Source organism: Notamacropus eugenii, chromosome 2 (assembly GCF_028372415.1).
Source record: "Notamacropus eugenii isolate mMacEug1 chromosome 2, mMacEug1.pri_v2, whole genome shotgun sequence".
Lineage (NCBI taxonomy): Eukaryota > Metazoa > Chordata > Mammalia > Diprotodontia > Macropodidae > Notamacropus > Notamacropus eugenii.
In genome coordinates this window covers 279,767,345-279,791,762 of record NC_092873.1, presented here as the reverse complement: position 1 = coordinate 279,791,762, position 24,418 = coordinate 279,767,345, and the positions used below count along the sequence as shown (strand labels likewise).

Here is a 24,418-nt window from a genome sequence, read left to right as displayed (position 1 = left end):
CTTCATGGCCATTGAAACAAATTGTTCTCATCTGCCCATTCCACCAGAGCAAGTCTTCACATGCTTGGAGTAGATACCCTCCTAACTCACCAATGAGTTTGAGACCCCTTGGTTATCCTCAACCTGGTTTGGCCCATATGCCGAAACAGTTTACCAGGGTGTGACTGCTGTGAGTGATGCAGCTTCTTGGAGCCACAAGGTGAGAGTTAGGTGGAACAGGTGGACACCAAAAGTGGAAAAAGCCCTGAAAAGGGCTCAGCAGCCATCACATCAAAGGTACTGGTCCTCCCTGAACACTTATGCACATTGTAATGAGTTTGCTGTGGACATTTGCTATGATACAAATATAAATCAATTGTCATCAATGTATTTTTGTTTGCTTCCTTTTTTACAACTCGATTCCAATTTTAGTTACAATTCCAACTCCAATTCGAGATCTACTCCCAAATTATTATCTTTTTAGGTCAAAATATGATTTGAACAATGTCTTACACATTGAAAATCCATAATCAAGGTTGACTGGATTGTAATATTAAAGTCTAAATATTGTTCATTCATTCATTTAAATTCTGAAATCTAGTAATTTTTTTAAAGGACATATATTTGGAAATAGAGGCATATTAATTTTTGAATCATGCCTCCATTGGAATGAACTGATCCATAAAGCAAATTCACATAGTATGGGCTAATTGTTAAGAAATTCTTCAAGAAATAATGCAGTGATCATGGTTAGCAACAAATACTCAAAGAGAAACGTTGATATTTCACTGTAATTAAATACTTCCATCTGCACTGAAATGATGTTGGTGGTTATTATCCTAAGCATGCCCCCAATAATTTTTATTTCACAGAGGTAAAAAATAGCCACAATCTTATCTCATTTGTAGTGGCATGGCAGAAACTAAATTTCCATTTTTCCTTGTGCCACAATTGCTTTGAATAACTAGATCTATTCATCTAATTTCACATTATCTAAGATGTCATATAAAAGATGATCATAACATGAAATAATAGTTGGGTTCAATTAAGTATTTCCCATTGACCTCATGACAAATCATTCCTCTGAGGCCTTATCTAAGCCAAAACAAAGGGTTGAGCAAATCTAAGAATGCATCTAGGCTGGAAGTTGCTTTTAATTATAGAAATCAACTGTTAAAAATAGCAATTACTTGCCAGTGGTGTAATAGTGTAACATTAAGATGAATATCGTATTTGTATGTTATTAAATTATCCATTTTAGTTATCTCCATATTCATTCAGCTCTCTGCTCTGTGTTGATTATAAGGATTTACTTTATATTTTACCTCTCTAGTGAGAGGTTTTAATTCTCAGTTTAATTAAATCCAATCCAATCCAATTCAGTTCATTCAGCATGTTTTCATTGCATGGATAGTTGGAGTTAAATAATTTCCGCTTCATTTAAGACAGCATATTTGGGGACAGAAGACCTTTATAGATATAGGATATTTTGCAGGAAATCAGGTTTATAAACATCAAACTAATATTTATCAAACCACTATCTCAATGTTTTTTTAATTGGTAAAATTCCAAATATTGATAGAAGTCAACTACTTAATGTAGGAAATTTCATTTAATAACTTCAGTCTTGTAAATTTTCTATTTTGTTTGAAATTGACAGGTAAATATATATTCAGACAAGAAGTGAGAGGTCTCTAAAGTATATTGTTTTTGTTTTTATACCCATGGATTGAGAAGTCAATACACAGTAGTAATACATAGTTTGATGACCCAAAATTAACAGTTTGGTTCAATTGGCCTTAATAGTTTTGAAAGAGTTATTACTGCATGCTAGATCAATAAATTGTTAATGATTCTTCAATGAGTATAATAGTAAAGATGTTTTCTATGATTTCTTATTTTGTTTTACTGTTTATCATAATGAGGGAGCTTTATTTTGAGATATTCAGCGTCTTGAGGAAGCAAAGTGGCATAGTGAATAGAGGACTAACTTGGAATCAGGAAGACCTAAGTTCAAATCCAGCCTCAGACTCTGGGCACATAGGACACACATTTAACTTATGTTTGCCTCAGTTTCCTCATCTGTACAATAAAGATAAATAATTGTGACCAACTCCAAAAATTGCTGTGAAGATAAAATGAGATAATATTTATAAAGCACATTGCAAATCTTAAAACACTACATAAATGCTAACTTGTAATTGTTATTACTTTTTTAAAAATTAGTTTGGAAAAAGAACTTTAACTTATGCTCAAGATTAATAGGTTCCCTATTAAAAAAGTGAGGTGGTGATTGTCAAAGTCTGTTGTTAGAACAGAAGCAGTGAAAGCAAGGAGTGAACTCTGTTTGGTAAGCTCAGGAGTACAGGTTCAAAACTCTATTTGTGATCAAGGACTTTGGAGGTCATGTGGGTAGGAAACCATTCCCTTGGAACTTCAAGGAATCTTTTCTAAGTTTTGATCCCCACTTATTAAGGTAACATCTCCCTCCTCACCCCTACTTCTCCCTCTTTTTCCCTCCCATACACAATGGTAGTCCTCAGGTTTAAAAATTATAAAATTAAAGGAAATTTAGGTCCATAATTGAATAAAACCATAAATAATTATTAGACCATAGAAGCCTTCTGAAAATAAATTAATATTTATTCTTAGAATATGTGTTTGTATTGATTTTTCTAAACTGGAATTTAATTAAAAAAGACTTCTGTTTGGGAGACTTTAGGTTAATTAGACTAGCAAAGGAAGATGAATTAAATTAGGAATTAACATTAAGAACAGTGTTATAGTCTACTAATTATTTAAGGAAAAATATATTGGGATGGATATCATACTTGACTATGAGAACTCTTCATGTAAATAACCAAAAAAGAACAGCCCAACATTATAACAAAAATTACATGTATATGAAAGACAGTGTGTTATAGTAAAGTGGGCAGCTGAGTCAGAAGATCTGGATTTTAAGTCCCACATCTGAATCTCTGACAGGGGAGCTAGATGACACACTGGAAAGAGTTCCTCGTCTAGAGTCAGGAAAATTCATCTTCCAGAGTTCATATCTAGCTTCTGATACCTATTATCTGTGTGACCCTGGGTAAGTCACTAAACCCCTTCTGCCTCAGTTTCCTCATCTGTGAAATGAGCTGCGGAAAGGAATGGCAAACTACTCTAGTATCTTTGCTAATAAAACCCCAAATGGGGTCATGAAGAGTCAGACATGACTAAAAATTGACTGAAAAGCAATTGAATCTCTGACACATATAAATGAGTGAAACTGGGCAATTCACCTAATCTGCCACAGGAGAGGGATTGTTCTCACTTGAAGTTCTTCTTGCAAATGAAATCAAAGTTTGATCTAAAGTATGTATATACACACCAACATATGAATGTGTGTATCAACCAAAATTTGGCTGTTGTTCTTCAGTTATTTCAGTCTCTTTGTGACCCCATTTGGAATGTTCTTGGCAACGATACTGGAGTAGTTTGCCATTTTCTTCTCCAGCTCATTTTACAGAAGAAAAAAATGAGGCATACAGGGTTAAGTGACTTGCCCAGGTCACACATCCAGTAAGTATCTGAAGCCAGATTTGAACTCTTGAAGACAAATGTTCCTGATTCTAGGCCCAACACTCTATCCACCATGTCACCTAGCTGCCTCTAACCCACTAGCCTATATTAAGTGGTTACTCTATGCCCAGTAACCCTGTACTAGGTGGTAAAAAACAAAAATGAAACTTTCTCTTCTCCTAAGAAATTTACATTTTTTTTGGAGAAACAACATTTACACATGTAAGAATATGCAAAATAAATGGAAGATAATTTTTAGAGGTGACAGCTACTGGGGGATTGAGTAAAGATTTCATGTCAAAGGTACCTCGAGTTAAGTTGTGAAGTGAATAAAGGATTTTAATAAACCAATCAATGAGCAACTTGCTCTGTGTCAGGTACTATGTGAAGTGCTGGTAATATAAATAAAAAGAAAAACTATTCCCTGCTCTCCTGGAGACTACATGCTATGTTAGAAAATATATATGTTAGAAACATATATGAATCAGTACATACAAGATCAATATAGAGTAGTTGGAAGATAACCCTAGAGGCCACCACCTCTCAGTAACTAATAACTACTTTCCATTACTAAATTCCATGTGTCTGCTCCTGATACATTTTTTTCTTTGAATAATGTTAGTCAACTAGGATAGTTAAGTGTCATCTATGTTCCAGACACTATGTTAAGTCCTAGGGATACAAAAAAGACAAAAATGTCCCTCCTCTCAAGAAGCTCACAATCTAATTAGACAATGAGGTGGAGGTGACAAGCTTGGGGTACTAAAAGTCTTACAGCATGGAGATTGAAGATGGAGTGTCATGTGTGAGAAATAGAAAACAAGCCAAGCTGGCTAAACCAGTCGTAGGGAAAGAGAAGTTATGCATAACAAAGAGAGAAATGTCAACTAGAGCTAGGTTGTGAGGGGCTTTAGAAGTGAAACAAAGGAATCTCTTTGGTACTAAAATCAGTAAGGAGTCATTGAAGTTTATTGAGCGTGGGATTGACATGGCCAGACGTAGTCTTTAGGAAAATCCCTTATACACATGGACATGCATATGTACATAAATGCATACTCACAATCAAATGTCTACATTCATATGTAAGTACATTAATGCATATATACATACATGCAAATATACCATATAGAGTCACCATGCTACATTATGATTAACCATACGCTAGTGGCCTACTCCAATGTCTCATTGTGACCTGAAAGTGACTGTATACTCTTAAAAGCTATTCAAGAATATTAACTCTTGACATGTACTGCAGAACTGGAAAGACTTTATGTATTGACCCAGTGTTCTGCTCCATATTGTTTCTGAGAACTAGTCTGACTAAATTGTAAGAGACTCATTGTTAAGTTGGCCATACGATAATGAATTTTTGTGGCCACAACAACTATAGGAAACCTTCTACTAAGTCACAGGACTTCAGTCTGGGTCAGTGGAAGGAAAAACAGAATTGGTAAAATCACATACCATCAAAATATTGATGAACATTCTATTGATGTTGATCTGCTGCAAAAGGATCCCTAACTTTAGAGTCAGAGGACCTGTCACTGCCATTCATTATCTGAGTGACCTTGGGCAAGTCACTTAAACTCTCTGTCCTCATTTGCAAAAGTGAGAATTTAGACTAGATGGCTCCTACAGTTCCTTACTGCCTATTTGAGCTTATAGATTTTGAAAATTTGATTGTTTCTATCATGTATATACAATCATTACAGTATAAAAGTTTAAAGAATGTAGCTTTTCTAGTTCATGATCTGCTCCTGATTACCTTTGTGGCTTTGGGCAAGGCATTTCCCTTTCCTATATTCTAATGTTCAATCCAGATCTAGCATTCATTATTCTAAATTAAAATGCCCCTTACTGTATGTATCTTAGCCCGGTAGTTATGTGAAACATATAAATAAGCACATACATAATATAATGAATGGATGCCTTTCAGCAAACGTTATATCATTTAGGATTTTAGGTTTGATGTCAAGCTATTAGCCTTTAGAATACTGGCAAATATAAAATAGAAAACATTATTTTTCATCATTTATATTTTCTTTTCTTATTCAAATTAGGTAATAAATAGGCAATCACAAGAACTATGATATGCAAAAGATATTGGAAAGCACACTTAAAAATTAGCAACTTTTTTTAGAAAAAGAAGTGGGGATATTATATACTTTATCATATTTCTGCTGTAAAATTAATTTTGTAAATTATTACTGGATGTATTAGATACTTCTGTCAGTTTGGTAATAAGTGATCACAATGAAAAATACTAGCATTTAGCTTACATTTGCAATAATGTTCATTGTCTTCATTTCCGCATGGCAAACAATAATTTCCACAAAAGAGTGCAGTTAATTCAAGAAACAAATTCATTTTTAAGATGATATTTTCCTTCCAGTATCACACATTAAATCATAAAATTTAAAGATTCTAATAAAATTAAGATGCTCACAATCCCATTTGCATTCTCTAATTGAGTCTTCATGGTAAAATATGTAATAGTAATTCTAATAAGTATAAATAATCATCAATATTCAACATACATGTTAAATTCGAATCCACGGTGTGATTCTTTCAATGAATGTTTGGTAGACTTGTGCATAAAAATGAAAATATATGATGAGAATTTTGAGGTTAAATTCATCTTATTTTTGATTATCAAGTTCCATGACAAATGATTTCAAATGACTAGATATTAAACCAGATTCTCTCAATGCATAAATTATCCACTAGGAGCAAGTTGAATCCCATAGAAAGCTGATTAACACAAGAGTACAATTTAGCACATTTAGTTTATTGCAACAAGATAATTTTACTCATGATGTCTCTATTAATCTTCATCATGAGGCCATTTTGTCTATTCCAACTCGAATGTAATTCAACGTTAATTTTAAAAAAAGCAGGAATGAATATCTAAGTCTTTCTGAAGGGCATTTCTGATTAGATTCATTCTAACACACGCACTCACATGCAGATGCACAGACAGACCCACACATATAGTGTGTTCAAAGTGAGAAGTGATCATAGAATAGGATTTTGTTTTAGAATACAGAAAGAATATAGTTTCATATTGGATACCCTTCAATTCAGGAATAATAACATATCAGCTTTATAATATGTGACCAAGAGAAATGAAATTTAAATGAGATTTTGACATAGAAACGCGCTTTTTGACTCATATGATGCTTGCTGTCATTTATGATGATGAAAATATTAATTTTGTGCTCCCCTCTCTGCCATTGTAGACACTAGTTGTTGCCTCCTGGGCACTCTACTTGCACTTTTAGTAGCTGTCGCTAAGTAGTGATGATTGTTTACATGGCAGTGACATTTCATTTTCCCTAGTCATGATCAGTTCGTATTTCAGAAATACAAATTTAAAAAATGCCTTAAAATTAATTTTTCTCATAATGTATCAATTTATTCACATCACTAAAGTTTCTTTTCTAAAAAAAGTTATATTCATTTATTTTAATGCTATTTTTTCTAGTTTAAATTAGAAATCATGAAGCAAGATTTTTAAAAAATAATTCCACACATTGATAAAAATGACCTTTTAAGTTATTTAGAAGCCAAATTATCCTCTTCACAAGTTAACATTTTATAGGTTCATATTTAATAGGGTGCTCAATAAAATTTACATGATAAAAAAGAATTGGAACCATTTTATAAGTTTTCTCACATAGTATTAGAATATCATTATGCAAGAGTTTGATTGTAGACATAAACAATTCCGACAGATAAGATATGAGTAGCAAATAATACCTTAATAGACCTACAAAGAAATGGAAAAACAAAATCAGCCATGTCAGTAAGGTAAGTGAAAATGAAAGATTAGATGATTCTTGAAGAATATAAAGTATGCATTTTCAAGCTTATGAATAAAATTAGACGCAAAATTAGATTGTAAATCATGATGTTTAGTGATTCTTTAACTCATCATTGACTTTACAAAAGTTCAGTTGGCTAACCAGATATTGAATTTATAAGAACTGATCTCATACATCTGAATAGTCAGTCAAAAAAAACCATTTAGTAACAATGAGATTGAAGTAGGTCTGAGAAACTGAAAATCTTATAGAAACAGAGGACTCTTCTAGCATTATGAGTCTTCAAGATAGCTATAGGAAAGTATAATCAAGAAAACTATTATCTTTGTAAGTGAATTTGTATGCTTTGTCTTGTCACAAAATACAAACAATAGAATCTAACACATTTATTTCCCTTTGGGTATAATGAATAAATCTTCACTTGTAGAATTGGATGTGAGATTTGCCTCTGCTACTTATTAGTTATGTGATACAATGTAGGGTTTAGAGTTGGAATCAGAAAGACCCAGGTACCCAGCTTTCCTTTAACCTTTACCAGTTTTATTACCAAGGACAATACTTTTAACCTGAACTAACCTCACACAACTCTCCAAGACAATAAGTCACTTTGTACAGTGGAAAGAGAACTGGTTCTACATTCAAAATAACCTTTTACTTCTATGTGTAAGATCGTCAGCAGGACACTTTACCTGCCTAACTTTACTTTCCTCAACTGAAAACCGGTGAATTTAGATTGTATAGCTTCTGATGTCCTTTCCCAGTACTCCTAGCTAACATAACTACTTGGTGTGAAGGAATTCCCAGGTCACGAAATTATAGGTTCTTGACTTACTTTCCTTAGTCAAGTCACTTAATGTCTTTGCCCATAATTTTAGTCGTCTGGAAAAAAGGCGCAACAATATCTATTCTATTTCCCTCGCAAGGTTTTTATGAAGGTTAAATGGGATAGTATATATGAAAGTCCTTTGAAATCAGAAAACTATGGAAAGTTTTCCTATAGAACAAAGCAAGTTATAAAAATTCACCAAAATGATTATTTCCAACTTCTGAAATCTCCTGTACAAATTATCATTTACAGTTGTGTTTGCCAAAAACAGATAGACTTTGTCTAAGAGAAATATGTGCTTAGTCAAGAAAAAAAAAGTGACTTTCTTTTTCTATTGTGTTTCATTAGGGCCTACCTGGTCCCCCCGGTGAAAAAGGTGAAAATGGTGACGTTGGTCCAATGGTAAGTTGTTCAGTTGTGAATTTTTAAAAAATACACAAATACCTATTCTTATAAACAATAGAAATATAATGAAGTTACAAAGTTATGAACCTTTTTCATCAGCCCAGGTCTTATTATTCTCTCCTATTCTCTCTAATCACAAAAAAAATACCCACACACATGTATGTGTATTTATACAATTGCTGTTAGTTTTCTGCATTCTTATATAGTTCTGTCATTATATCTTGCATAATAACAACAGAAACAACATGTTGTAGTGGCTAGAATTCTGACCTCCTCCACTCAAGAAGCTCTAAATGCTAGTCTTGTCCTTAACAGATCTAGACTGTTTGTCCCTTGGCAAGTCACTTCCTGGTTGCTGATATGTATTGAAACAGTGAGTTTTCACAATTATTGAAAGCTCTTTTCCACAAAGATACCTCAGATCCAAACCAAAATAACAATGGTGAGCCCAATAGCAGCTAATATTATCTTAGGCTTTTCATCTAGGGGTATAGGGAGGAAAAGAAAGCAATAAGCTAATATCCACATCAAGGGAAGGATAGTTAATATATTTATATTCCATGTGGATGTTTATTCTTCTCTTTCTCCAAGTAAGTGTTTATTTAACTAAGGGATTCTGCCTTTATTTGAGTTTTAGCACTTATAAAATGTAAGAATTATGAAATTCACATTGAATCAAGAAATACCTAACTATTTCCATTTATTATATGTTCTACTCAACTTGAAAACCCACTATTTAAGTGTATGATTAGTCATGAGAATTAAAGGTTAAACAAAAATTTAGCTAAAAAATGTGCTAATTAGTTTTCCCTTCTCATATACTTGGGTCAGTATTTAGTCCTTTGTGTTTCTCCTATGTCTCAAAAAGATCATAACCTCATCAAGAACTGGAGCTATGTCTTGAATGCCTTAATAAAACCAAAACCCCATACCCAGCCTATAATAAATCCTTAGTATTGTTGACTGAAGTTGATGGATGACTGATTCAACATAGCTTATTAGTAATAACAGAAGGGTATCAAATTACTTTTTGGGATACATTTTCTCTGCTGATTGCATTGAAGCATTCTTCTTTAACCATTGTTTTAGGGTCTAGAAAATAACTTAAAAAAACGGTGTTATTAAAGAACTAACCAAAATATATATTCCTATTTCCTACTCCTCTTTTTAAGTATTCCTTATTTTTTGTTTGACAGATCTCAGTATTTGGACTAGATCTCAAAACAAAAGTACTCCAAATCCTTTCAACAGACGAAAAGATAGTTTATAGGCCACAACCACATATAATTGAAAGAAATTACTTTTTAAAAAATATATTTTGAACCTCTTCATTCCAGAGATACAGTGTGATCAGAATAATTTTCTACCTTTACTAGTTCCAGGAGCAATGGTTGTGGTAACAGCTCATTCATTCACTCATAAAGGATTGTGGCTATATTGTTTGCAAAATCTTTGACATTTATCAGAGCAAATATAGAAATAACAGTTTCATCTAATTATAGTTTAACTCTTAAATGTTAAGTAGGGAACAAAATATTTATAGCATATAACAGAAATTAAGAAGTTAATCAACTCCTCTATATCACGTCAGGCTTTTCACGTATCTGGGCAATACAAGGAATACCATATGACATTGTTCATTGTCCTATGTTCTTTCTCATTCCCTTGTTCGAAGAAGTCGATTCACACGTAAATACCAGAAGTTGGTGATTTGGGACTAAAGATCAAAGCTTACTAGGAGAATGCTGCATTAGAGAAGAGAAGGATTTGTCTTTGTCCTTTCCCTATCACATCCCCTTTTCCTGTAGTACTGAAACTTCCTGTTTGCCATCTGAGTAGCATATTTTTTCCTCCTAGAATATAAGATTAGTCGCAAAGGGAAAAAAACAACAACCTGGTTTTATTAGCCTCCGCAGGTTAGGTTTTCATCCTTTTGCAGATGATTCCCAGAACTATATATCCATCACTAGTCTGTCTCCTGAGCTCTGTTCCACATCTCCAGTGGGGTACCCAAAAGACAACTTAAATTCAACATATTTAAAACAGAACTCATTATTTTCATTACCAAACCCTTGCTTCTTCTGAAGTTTGATATTACTATCAAGTAAACTACCAAGTTATGATTACATCTTCCTACTCACTCAGGCTCATAACTTAGATATGACGTTCAGCTTACTCTCTTAGATGCAACCTATATTCAATGAGTTGCCAAATCTTGTCATTCCTTGCTATTCTGCACTATACCTTACACACTCAACTCACATAGCCTCAATTCTAATTCCAGGTCTCATCATTTCTCAACTGTATTTTTATGATCAGCTTTAATTGGTTTCCATCTTATTCCCACCATAATTCATCATCCACAGAATTGCCAAAATGATTGTCCTAAAACATGATATCTAATCATGTTAACCCTCTGATCAATAAAATTTAGTGCCCCCCTGTTATCTGCAGGATAAAAAAAGAAGCCTTCTATCTGGCATTTAATGCTCTTCACAATCTTAACTCTTCTTATATTTTCACACTTCTTAAACTTTACTTCTGTAATATTCCATTACAATAATAAGCTTGTTTTAAACCTAAGAGAAATATAACATCCCCTAAGGTCCATTCCCTTCTCAGCTGCTTTAGGGGATTTATTTTAGAGGAACATTTATGAGTTTAATCACAATTGCTCTATGTCCCCAGGAAAGAAACTTCCTAACATTAAGACAGATGTGGGGTTCCCTGATTAAATTTATTTTTTTTCCTACTTAACCCCTGGCTTTTGTGGTTAAGCTACCATTCAGTTACTGGAAACATTTGGGTAATAAAACACCAAAATAGTAATATAACACAGATAGTGTCTATAAATAAATGGGCACCAGAAGTTGCAGAAACAGCAAGCTATTTTCAGTCTTTGAATAAATTGGTATATGGGTGATGTTAGCCTGATGCTTCTTCTCTGATGTGCCTGTAGAACCAATGGTCCCACTCTATATTTCCTTTCTTTGCAACCATTCTTAAATATATGCTTTAGCCAATAAAATATCTTGGCCATAATAGTCAATCCAGAATAGTTCAGCACCAGTGGCACCAAGGGACATTGTATGATTGTCCCAATGACATAATCTTCTAAAGGAGAGGGATATGTTATAAATATCTATAACGTTCATTCACTAATTTGTTTTGACCTGTCATCTGAACCCTCCATACATAAATGTTTTAGCTTAAAATCTTTTAGAGCAGTAAGCTCAATCCTACCATTTCTTCTTCCTGTCAGTAGTTGATTTAGACCTGCTGCTTCTTGACTTACCTCTCTCTATATGACCTCATTCTTTCCTCTCCATTTCTAGACTCTTAGACACTCTATCTAGTTCTGATACACTTTCCAATTGTAACACAAATTCCATTGTAATACAATTCCAAATTTTAAGGACCTGTATGGCCCTGTGGGTTCTGATTGATTGATGGCTCTTTACTTAACAAAGGTAATTACATTTAAGTGGGTGCAAAAATCAGTGGATGCTTACCCTTACATTTCTCACATTCTATTTCCTATCTCTGTGCATTTGAATTGTCCCTCATACCTGGAATGCTCACCCTCTTTACCTCTACTTCTTAAGTGTCTTCTTTCAAGTCAACTCAAATTCCACCTTTGCCAGGAGGCTTTATCTGATCCATAATTCACTTGAATCTTCCCCTCTATGGTTATTTTGCTTACACTCTGTATGTCTCTTTTATGTACTTCTTTATTTACTTGTGATCTCCCCACTAGATTATAAGATCCTTGAAGGCAGGGACTATTTTTGTGGGATTTTTTCCCTTTGTGTGTGTGTGTGTGTGTGTGTGTGTGTGTGTGTGTGTGTGTGTGTGTATTCTCCCAGCATTTAACAGATGTTTATTGATTGATTGATTAGTTGTTTTTGCTTTTTTAATATTGTTATCCATGAAATACAACTTTAATGTAAATGTAATGTAATCTTGTACTGTTGTCATTGTTTTAATATCTCCCTGTTATAGGGTCCACCTGGTCCTCCAGGTCCAAGAGGTCCTCAAGGTCCCAATGGTGCTGACGTAAGAAATATTTTATTTTTTCAATTTATTTTTAATTCACAAATGTTTCCATTATTAATAAGGTAGTTTCTAATTCTTTTTGGGTAACAAGTATTTAATAAGGTACTCAAGATTTGTAATTTAGAAGGGAAATTAGTCATGATCATGTAGTAAAGTTCATACATTTTATAGATGATAACGCTAAGGTCCAAAAAAGAATTACTCATGGTAATCCGGCTGGTAGCATCTCAAGTACAAATACATAAGATGAATAGTAAATATACACACACAAACACACACACACACATTGAGACACAGACAGAGAGAGAGAAAGAAAGAGAGAATTTTTTTTTTTAGCTTATAAGAACTAATCTAATAAATTTGGGCCATATTGTATCAGACTGGTTTTGACCAATAGTTTAAACTAATGATACTCCACCATTTTCAACAAGGAGCATTATGTGGTTGTCCCCTGGGATATCTGCCTCAAAAAGGAAGAAACATGTTATAAATATCCCTAATATCCTCTTAATAATGTTTATGGGTTTGGAATATATGACACTCTAACCCTTTTAAAATATTCTTTTAGCTTATTAAGGCATTTTATAGCAATGAGTAAAATTTCTGCTTTCATCTTTGAAAAACTATTTTCTTTTACTTGTCCTAAAACTGCCTCCTTGAAGCTTCAAGGTTTATCTCTCGATAGTTCTACTATTCTTGAATTTGTGGAATAATGCCAAGTTCAGCCTACCCAAATCCCCTGTGAGTTAACAAACTTTGAAATTATCAGTCTTCATGGTTCCATCATGCAGAATTCCAGTCTGTTCAACTGTTCTTAGTTGAAGCCCCTGAATAACCTTAGCAGTTGGCCTCCAGTGGACCTTCTTCAACTCTTCAGACTTTCTTCTAATATGGCAGTTCAGAACCACATGCATCATTCCAAGTACTGAAATACTCAGACAACTCTTGAGAATTTCATTGACCTAAAGCAATGTGATTAAAACATTAGTTAAGATATTCTTCAGTGAAGTCATATAAAACTTAACTAGAAAAATGATGGCAGAGTATCTAAAGTGTTTGACTTGAAATTAAAGAACTGTATCCAAGTTCTATCCCTAATAATTAACACTTGAATGGGCAAGTCAATGAACTTCTGAGTCTCAGTTTCTTAATTTATAAAATGCAAAACATAAAGACCTGCTGTCTTGCTCTTAGCACAGTGCTTATTTATTGATTGACTGACTGATAAGATTTATGTGAATAGAAAAGGAAATAATATGGGCACAATACTTTGTAAATTTCAAAGTACTATAAAGGAATCATTTCCTAAAATTCTTAATTGGAAACATGATGTTAGATAAAACTAGTTTATAGAGGATAGTTATCGTGGTGTCTTTGTTAGAAGGCTGGACTTGTAGCCAGAAATACATAGATTTGAATATCCCTTAGACACTTACTAGCTGTGTGACACTGGTCGAGTGACCAAATTTTCTGGGCCTCAAGTTCCCCATCTATAAAGAAAATGGACTTCATGACCTCTAAGATCCTTTCTCGCTTTAAATCTATACCACTGTCATAACTATTGTAAATGGAAAAGAGTCAAGCATGGTTGCAGTAGAATCTATTTGTAACTTATAATCAGTTCTCAATTTTTGCATGGATGATGTTCCTAGAGAACACTGCAAAAGTCAAAAATGTGAATGTCAGCCATTGAACTGGTGGGAAATTGGGAGTTAAGTTCCCACAACCACTAAAAGCTGTAATATTTCACTAGAGATTATTGAAAATACACTTTTCTTCATGTAGTTCTTTATAACAAAACATTCATTCTGATAATATTTTTCTTGTTAGTAACTATGAAATAACCCATAAAATGCAATACACAAATAAAATTGGTAACATGGAAAACATTTTTCTCACTAGTAATTCTCAAGAATTTTATGACCTTTTGTACTAAGATCTCAATTTTAAAAATTTTCAAACAATATTCACCTTTCCTAACACATGAAATCTACAGTACCATGAATACTATACAGCAAATACGATTCTTAAAACTAATTTTTTTTAACCTGAATCTTACCCTGTACTATGTCAGATGGCAATGTGAGGGCATTGTGCTATATGCTATGCTTCTATAAATTTTGCTATATTAGCTGCCTCTAAAAGCCAAGGGAGAGCTTGATAGTACTTTAATTATTACTTTTGGAAGGTTGCAAGACTGGTGAGGTCTGAAAATCACCTTAAAGCCTAAAGGAGTTGCATTACCCTTTGAGGTCATAATTGCAATATATAACTTGAGTGGAAAAGGCAAGCAATGAAAATATGCAACAAAGGGAAAATTCTTTACCTACAGTGGTATGGTGAAAAAACAAGTGAAGCAACTCTTGGGGTATCAGATATTACACACCCTTGTATGCATTGCACCTCTCATTTTTTTCTCTGTTGAGCATATCCATGAAGGTGCATAGATGCCAACGTAAAAGTGAAAATAAGATTTTCAAAAAAATCATATGAATACTTGAAGTCACAAAAGTTAAATGGTGAATATTGAGGATTAATTGTATATACAAGCAAAGTTACATCAGTTAGGGAGAGCTTATGCAACGTATGCCTGAATACCACCCACATTTCCACTTGCAAATCTGTTTATCTGCCAATCAACAATTAATACAAATAGCTAGATGCACATTATATAACCAAAATTTAACTTCCTTTTTCTATTTATTGATATGTCTCATTAATTTATATTTTCTGAATTGCAGGGTCCACAAGGTCCCTCAGGATCAGTTGGCTCAGTTGGTGGTGTTGGTGAAAAGGTAAGGAAATTACTAAAATCAGAACTGAGAAAGTTGACTTTGAAGAGAATAGATGATTTGAATGGAGAAAAAAATACATAGCTTTAAAAAAATATATTAACATGATGGAAAGAGTGTAGCCCTTGATATCTGTCAGCTATAATGAAACATACGTATTCATGTATATTCATATATGCGTGTATGTGTATGCGTATAATATGTATATTGTGTATATATTAAATACATGCATATTGTATACATGCAATTTGCAAATACATGCAAATGGCATATACCAAGATGCCCAAGAGAATATATAGTTCATGGGGATATTGTAATAGCTAAAAGTTGTCACATTTTGAAATACTTGGAATATAAAGAATAACTATTACTTGTCTTAAGAGTATGTAGTTATTAAACAGGTAGCTTAAGCTTTTTAAATAATGACCACTGGGAGGAAAAACAAAAACCATTCTAAAAACGGTTATCTAGACATCAAATAGTACAGCCAGAATTAGTATAATGTTCAATTAAAACACAAAAAGCAAGGAAATTATCACAAATGTGAATCCTGACACCAAATACATTTCATCAATGTGCCTCATGGTTCAAATCTATCCTATAAACCCACCAAAAAACCAAACCCACAACAGCAACACCACATTTTCTATTTTAGTGCTTTATTTAGTGTTACTTTGGGTAAATCGTTGGGAAATGTGCCGTAAGTTTAAGGGTTTTACAGATAGATAGAATGACCAGTGGTGGACTTTGTATCTTAAGAAATAGGGTTTAATCTACTGTAATGGCCTCCAATACAGACGGATAAATTTGCACACAGAATATAAGGTACTATATTCCATTAGATGATGATATTACATTGGAGTACCAAGTAATAATGTTGTTTACCAAGATTTTAAAATAGGATTCATCTACATATGTCTATGATTATCTGTTTATACCTATCAACAAAATGAATGTGTGAGAATAAACTATCTTAGTGAAAGGCAGAATGTAAAAAGTCGAGTGGTGGACTTGAAATCAAGAATATTGGGTTTCAAACCCTAATATGGATACAAGCTGTGATCCTGAACAAATCACTTAATCTTTCTGTTTCCTCCTCTCTAAAAAGATGATAATTCCTGCAATGCTTACTTTACATATCTGCATTTGGACAATAAAGACAAAGTGCTTTACTAACCTTAAAGCAATATCTAGAGGTCTATTGTTATCATAATTGTAAACAATAAAATGTGATATAATTTGAAATTAGATGGAATAGCATAAAACACCAACCAAAACATCTCTCACCATTCTCAATTTCTTCCCATTCATTTCCACTGCCACTGCTATAACATATGCTCCTTTGAATCCTCTAGTACTCTCCCCATTGCAATCCTCTGCTAATAACTGTTCACCTCCATTCTCAACAGCCTTCAATTCATCTTTCAGATCACTACCTAAGTCGTCTTCCAATTCTCTAGATCTGGTCATATCACTCCTTTGCTGGCATATCTTTACTGATGCCCCCTGATGCCTCATAAGTAAAATTCCAACTTCTTTATGTGACCATCAAGGCCCTGCTTTCCCAGCCTTTTCTCTTATTATTCTGTCCATGTTTTCTCCATTTCAACCAAAATGAATAACTCTTTAAACACAAGTACTTTGTGTTTTCATTCTTACCTGCCATTGTTCACTCATTGCTTGTGTCTGAAACATCCCGTTCCTTTCAAATATCAAATCCCTTTCCATTCTTTATAGCCTAACTCAAATACCATCTCCTTTATGAAGTCTTCACTGATTTGGGGAAGGTGAAGCTAGATGGTGCAGTAGATAGAGCATCAGTGCAGGAGTCAGGAGGACCTGAGTTCAGATCTCACCTCAGACACTTGACTCTCACTAGCTGTGTGACCTTGGGCAAGACACTTAACCCCAACTGCCTCATCCTAGATCATCTCCAGTCATCCTGATGAATATCAGGTCACTGGATTCAGATGACTCTGGAGGAGAAGTGAGGCTGGTGACCTGCACAGCCCTCCCTCACTCAAAACAAAGTCTAGTGCAAGTCATGTCATCATTTCTCTGATGGCATGGTCTTCTTCAGCAGCAAAGGACAAACACACTGATTTGGGGGGGAAGGGGAAGGATCGGTGAATTAGAAAGTTTCACTATTCCTCAAACTCCAACATAGCACTTTGTGTTATATCTCTCTAACACATTTTTTCATGTGATATTGTATATTAGGACTCTCTGTGTGGGTGTCTTGTGCCCTTCCTATACTGTAATTTCCTTGAAGATGGGAACTATCACTTAAATAAACTTTTATCTTTGTAGTACCTGGCATTCTGCACACAATAGGCACTTAATAAATATTTATCATTTCATATCATTGTATTCCAACTGGTCCTGCTTAAATGACCCCCTTTTTAAAAAAAAGAACCTCATTAAAATTTGATTTTACCAATTTTCCTGTGCAAACTTTTTAAACTCCCCAGATCCTAACTCTTAAGGTGATATAAGGAGAGAACCATCCACTTGCTGTCTAGGTACTGAGACTCAGTGTTTGCTTAGTGTTAAAGTTTGTGACCTTGGCGGAGCTGAAGTAATGTTTTTGCCTCTGACAATCAGTTCTGAGAGCATCTCATTACATGCAACTGAAAGTACATACTTACTTGCTGTCTCCCAGAGTCCTGTTGTTGGTACTAGCCTCTGTGACTGAGAAGAGCTCCAAATAATTGGACAAGTTAGATGTTAGCTCTGAGCATTTTAACTTTCTAACCCAGCATGTAGAAATATTTCTTAGGAAAATTGACTTATTTTTAAAAACACCATATAATATTTCAATTAAACCATAAAAATTTTGAAATAGGTATAAATCACTCACACAATGCAGTGTTTGCATATTTTTAAACAATTGAAAGAAAAGTTACAAATGTAATCTCTTTTTTTCTCCTTTGTACAGATAGGTTATTTTTTTATGTCAGTGATCTTATAAATGTAATTATCTAGTTTCTACATTTTTGACTAAATGTTAATAGCAACCATTTCTGTAGGAGCATTAGACACTTTTGAAATTGATGCTGCCCATAAATGGATTTTCATAGAGAGTGTTTCAAAGCAGACAAGGTGTTGGTCACCCTTATCTTGTGTTTATGTATTTAATGTTGCTTAAATATTTCTTGAGTAGAAGGTTAAACAGAATGACCACTACTCACTTAAGTAGCATTGACTTTGAGGGTATATTTTGTTAAATAAAACTTTCTCCCAAGATCTGTCCACCACCCCCAGAAATGTGAAGGAAAAGCTTTCTATGCACCCTACTTGTGAGACAATCCTCTTATGTAGGAAGTCTATTGTAATTGGCCATTATTCAATTAATACCATTCTATGTTGGTATTGTTCAATTTTAATTGTAATTTTGGAAACCACTCAGTTATTTTGATGAATGATTCAAGTAAGTCAGATGACCCAAGTCAATTGTTTTTCAAAATGAATTATTCATTTTACATATCTACCTTTTTCAAATTAACGAGGACACTTCTATTTTTTCAAATTAATGAAGACCTTTTTACAATGCTTTATAGCCATATTAACAGGCTATTTTAGATATCAGATTGCCTTATTTTATGTGGCATAGATAACCAGCTGCAAAGGTCTGTCCTTTTAATCTTCTGTATTTATCTTTAAATTCAGTTATGCACATTCACCAGGATCTCAGTGATTCTAAATGAAGCCTTTGTTTTATACTCTTTCTATGATGACAGACTTAACAACAAATATCCCAGAAATGTTACAAAAAAAAATTCACTGAAATTAAAAATGTTTTGCATAGTGTTTAAATGTGAACAACATTTTATTTTAGTTGCTTAGTAACTATAAAACATACTTTTAATAATGGATTCTACCACCACAGAGAAGCGCAATAGTATGCAGAAATATGAGCAGTGAAAGTCTTTGAAATAAATATTTATTAATCACAAGTACTTGGATATGATAAGAAACATGTGATGTTTCAGGAAAACTTTTTTTAAAAGAGATTTTACCAGTAGTAATGGTTCATATTTTTACATTTTATTGCCAGTATCCCTCAAAGTTGTCTATCAGCAACTCTGAACCCAAGTATATTTTAGATGTGATTTTTTTAAACAAATGTAAAAAAATGTTGCAGGTTTATTTTTCTTGTTTCTTTTAACCAATGGTTTACATTTGCTCCTATACAATTTCATGTTATTTTATTGGTGCCTAATGATTTAGACTGTTTTGATCTTCTAGAATCCTCACTCTCTCATTTAGCATGATAGTATTCTCTCCCAAACTTATAACATCTGCAAATCTGATGAGCATGCCATCTACACCTTTATAATTGCATTGATAATTAAGACAAGGCCAAAGTCTGATCCCTAGACTAGTATGCGGGAGATCTCTTCAAAGTTGATGGTAAAGAGTCTTTACATAAGTATGGCTGTTCAAAGTTATGGATCCATCAAATTGTCCTGATTTGTAGCTCATAGTTCTTCATCTTTTATAAAAAAATACTACAATCACAGTTCCTGGCACATATTAAGTGCTTAATACATTTTCATTTATAGATGAGAAATATTGAAGAAGAAGAAGAAGAATAGTGTACATATATGTGTAAGTACATGAGATACATACATATATATGTACATATGTTATTTGAGGAAGCAGTTTTTCCATTACATAATCCATAATCCAACTATTTCTTTAATATATACATACACACATTGTCATTAAACAAAGAGACTGGCTATATCACTTGGGTATTTTGAGGGAATTTATTATAGTCATCAAACAAAAAATCTGGGGTTTTCTTTGTTAATTTACTTTATATACTTCATTTTAAAGCAATTTTATTTATAATTTGCTCATTAAGGATTAGTTCTTATAGTATTATCTTGGCTAATTTTCAGAAACCACTTAGTAGAACCTGAATACCTAAATTTGGAATTTAATTTACCTCATTTTTTATCCCAAGTTTATACATTTTAAAGGGTTACAGTGTGTGTGGAATGTCATTTTTAGTTGATCAAAGTTTCTGTAATTGAGAATAGCAAAAACAAATTCAGATACCATCAGTCAATATCAATCAATTAATGGACATTTATTAAACACTTCTTTGTGCCAGGCACTGTGCTAAGTGATTTCATCACTTTTTTAGATAGATGACTGCAGCTCCCTACAATTATTCTTCCATTTAGATAATTCCTTTGTGACTGTACACATTAATGCTGACATTAAGGGTGTAAGAATGATTCTAGATTTACTTTTGCCCACATAAGCAAACTGCAAGCATTTAGTGCCCCTTCTAGATCATTTTGCCTTTTCCCTAATGCTCTTTTATTCATTAAAAAAAAGGTAAATTAGTTGCTCCTTTATGTTTTTGTCTTCAGTCATGCTATTGAAGATGAAGTGTATGCCAGATGTTTAGAGTTTTGGGAAACTCCCTTTCCACCTTGCTCTTATTTAGTAAAAAAATTTATCTAACAATAAGCTGCCAAATTTCAATCCACTGAGAATGTTTCTGTCAAGCAAAGTTCATGATTTGTGCATCTCTTACATTCCAACTATGTTCTATTACTCCTAAATTTATTCACCCCAGAAAACTAGATGGATCTTTTCTTTTGCCCTATTTTCATCTGGCATTATTTATGGGATAGAGAACTTGGTAGATATAAATTTCTAACCTTAAGATCTCCTTTCAGGAAGCATGAATGATAATATAATTCACTGCTGATTAGAGAATTCTGAAAATCAGTTTTGTTTCCTTGGTGAATGCATCAATGCATTTTATCACCTTCAGCACAGTTGACAAAGCTATTAAGCGAGAATATAATTCAATGACTAAAACAAATATGTCTTGATCAAGTTAGATTTTGCTTATATAAGTTTAATATTCTCTGCATTTATTGTATGTATTTGCTCAAGATTTCTGTTGGTCTTCAACTACCAATAGTTCCATATCAACTCATACTCCACAATCTATCTCTACAATCCTTTTTTTTTTTAAAGATAGCTTAAAAGCATTAGTGATGAAAGAGAAAGTGCTAATGATTATAAATTTAAGTAACCCTTCCCTCTTTCATTCCTTACCTCCCCAGAAATTTGCATAGTATTCCCGCTTCATAGTTATTCCCATAGGTGAGCACAATACAAAAAAGTGGAAAGCCACTAGAAAACACCCCTTCTAACTGCAAGGTCCAGTGTCCAACCTCTTGACCTCTCTGGAACTTTTAACTCCGAGGTCACCCATGAAGCAACTCTCAAGGCTGGCACTGCCCAGGAGATAGCTCTTGTCCATCTAGAAGACTAGCCTCTGATAACTCCACCTAGGAGGCCAAAATGTCCTCTCTTCTCTACAGTAGTTTGAGGTTTAGGGACATTATCCATGAATTTCCCTCTATCTCAGGACACATGGGCACGTACATGTATGCTTCTACAATGCAATGTATCGTTGCCCTAGTTGCTACTACATCTTGGGTTGGGTAGACCAGTTCTGAAGTCTCTGATCTCTAAACTGTGATTAGAATGCTGTGGGCGAATATATGCAAGTCATATACTGATAATCTGCTGATAGCTAGTCATAAAGAACAAATCCTTCATGTACATGTACCTTCCCCCTCACCACCTCCATCAAATCACTAGAACACAGACACACAGCTCTGACCCCTTGTGTTCTACCTCCCATCTTCTAAATTCAAATCTGATTTCAGAGAGTTATCCTAGGCAAGTCATTTAAACTCCCAGCCTCAGTTTCCTAAACTGTAAGATAGGGATAATCATAGGATCTACTTCACAGGGTTATTGTGAGGATTGATCAAGTAGGATAATATCTGTAAGGTTTTTAGCACAACACCAGACATGTTTGTTAGTCATTTTTAATTTTTTTTAATGGACAAAAATATTTTTAATCTTCCTCACACCTTATTTCCCTTATTAAAATAGAAAACTAAGAACCCTTGTAATAGTTATGTATAATCTAGCAAATTTCTGCCTTGATTGTGTTTAAATGTATGTATGTATGTATAGTTTACATATACATGTATACATACATAAATATATACATGCATACATACATATATATGTATATGCATATACATAAATTTAAATACACTTAATACATATACATTATTCTATGTACTAAGTACACTAATTCTTTGCCAGAAGGTGGGTAGCATGTTTCGCCATTGTTCCTCCAGAATTATGGATGGTCACTGTGTCAACCAGAGTCCACAATTCTTTGCTTTTTTATAATATTCTTGTTATCCTATAAATTGTTCTCCTGCTTATGCTCTTTTCAGTCTTCATTATTTCATGCATCTGCCCATTTTTCTCTGAAATTGTATTTCATCATTTCTTATTACATAGTAATATTCCATTACATTTAGCTACTATAATCTGTTCTATCATTCCCTATTTGATGGACACACTATTAGTTTCCAGCCTTTTGCTATTAAAAGAAAAAAACTACTCTAAATATTTTTGTAAATATAGTTCATTTTCCTCTTCCTTTAATCTCTTTGGCATATAGCCCTTACTTTTTGGACATAGTTCCAAATTGCTTTAGAGAATGGTTAGATCAATTCATAGTTCCACCAACAGTGCATTAATGTGCCACCTTTCCCACAGCCTCTCTAACATTGATCATTTTCTCTTTTGGTCAATTGCTCCAATCCAATAGATGTGTGGTAGAAGCTTAATAGTTGTTTTAATTTATATTTCTTTAATTATTAGTTATTTGAGGCATTGTAGGGGGGGCATGGCTATTAATTGCTCAAAAAGTCTTTCTTTAAAAATGGCCTATCCATATCATTTGATTATTTATCAAACATAGAATGACTCTTATTTTTATAAATTTGAAATAGCTCCATATATATCTTGGAAATGATACTTTTTTCAAAGAAAAAGCAAATTTCAGAGGAACTTGCTGCAAAGATTACTCCCTCCCCCTTGTTAATAGCTTTTCTTATATTTTTAGCCTTGTTGGTTTTATTTTCAAAACCAACTGTGTGTAATCATTTTATCTTCAATGATCTTTTCTATCCTTTATTTGATCAGGAACTCTCACTTTATCCACTGAGCTGAAAGGTCATTTCTTTTTTGTTCCTTTAATTTGTTTATCGTGTCACCCGTAATATCTAAGTCATGTATACATCTGGAACTTATTTATATAGTTTCAATCCCTTTAATTGAAACACCCTTTTGGTTGTTCTTAAAACAATTTCTCGAAGGATGACTCTTTCTAAATCTTAGCCAGGTAATCATCTCAGGATCATTCCCTGTCCTTGAAATCTAATTAGGAATTGTCTATGCCTGATAGACTATGTAGCCATGGCCGTGACCACTTTCTCCATGGACAGCTGCTTTTCTGACCTGGAATGGAGACTTAATCTCATAACCAAAGAGTGAGCTCATAAGCTGACCATATCCTCTTAGGGCTGTATTAACTACCTTCCTGAGTTATTGGGAGAAAGGTCCTTTTAAAGCCTTAAATTCCTGAGTAAGTGTGCATTATTTTTGTTATTGAAAGGTCTATCAGCACTGTGGGTGAAAATCTGCATAATACTTTTTTGGAAGTCTTCTCTCATCATATAAGTGAAGGAGTATACATGAAGATAATTTCTTCATGTTGAGAAAAGATATTTTCTGGATGGAAGCCAAAAGAGCAAATTATCTCCCCTGATTTTTGAAGAGATTCTACTGAGGGAGCATACATGATTTCTGGACAGACAGGAAGCCTTTTACAGTACTGCAGATAAGAACGTTATCTTCTAAAGCTTCAAGAGAAGATTTTGACATGGAATTAGTGAGCCATGCCCCTGGAAAACATTTTCAAAGTGAAGAGACACAAAATATATGTTTCTTCACTTCATAATGTCAGCAGAGCTCTATGCCAGTGAGATGTTTCTGATGGGGAAAATGTAGATTTTTATTGCACATTTAACTAGCTTGTCACTGTAAATGGTGAAATTATGTTA

At 33.6% G+C, this 24,418-nt stretch overlaps 1 protein-coding gene across 2 annotated transcripts in view; it reads left to right on the top strand.

The window, feature by feature from the left end:
- The window catches only part of COL11A1 (collagen type XI alpha 1 chain), a 276,695-nt gene that overhangs the window by 202,730 nt on the left and 49,547 nt on the right, over positions 1-24,418 (top strand). For both annotated transcript variants that reach the window (XM_072644156.1, XM_072644155.1), the window contains exons 47-49: positions 8,542-8,595; positions 12,601-12,654; positions 15,396-15,449. In XM_072644156.1, coding sequence (XP_072500257.1) covers positions 8,542-8,595; positions 12,601-12,654; positions 15,396-15,449 — 162 coding nt within the window. The remainder of the gene's footprint in view (positions 1-8,541; positions 8,596-12,600; positions 12,655-15,395; positions 15,450-24,418) is intronic.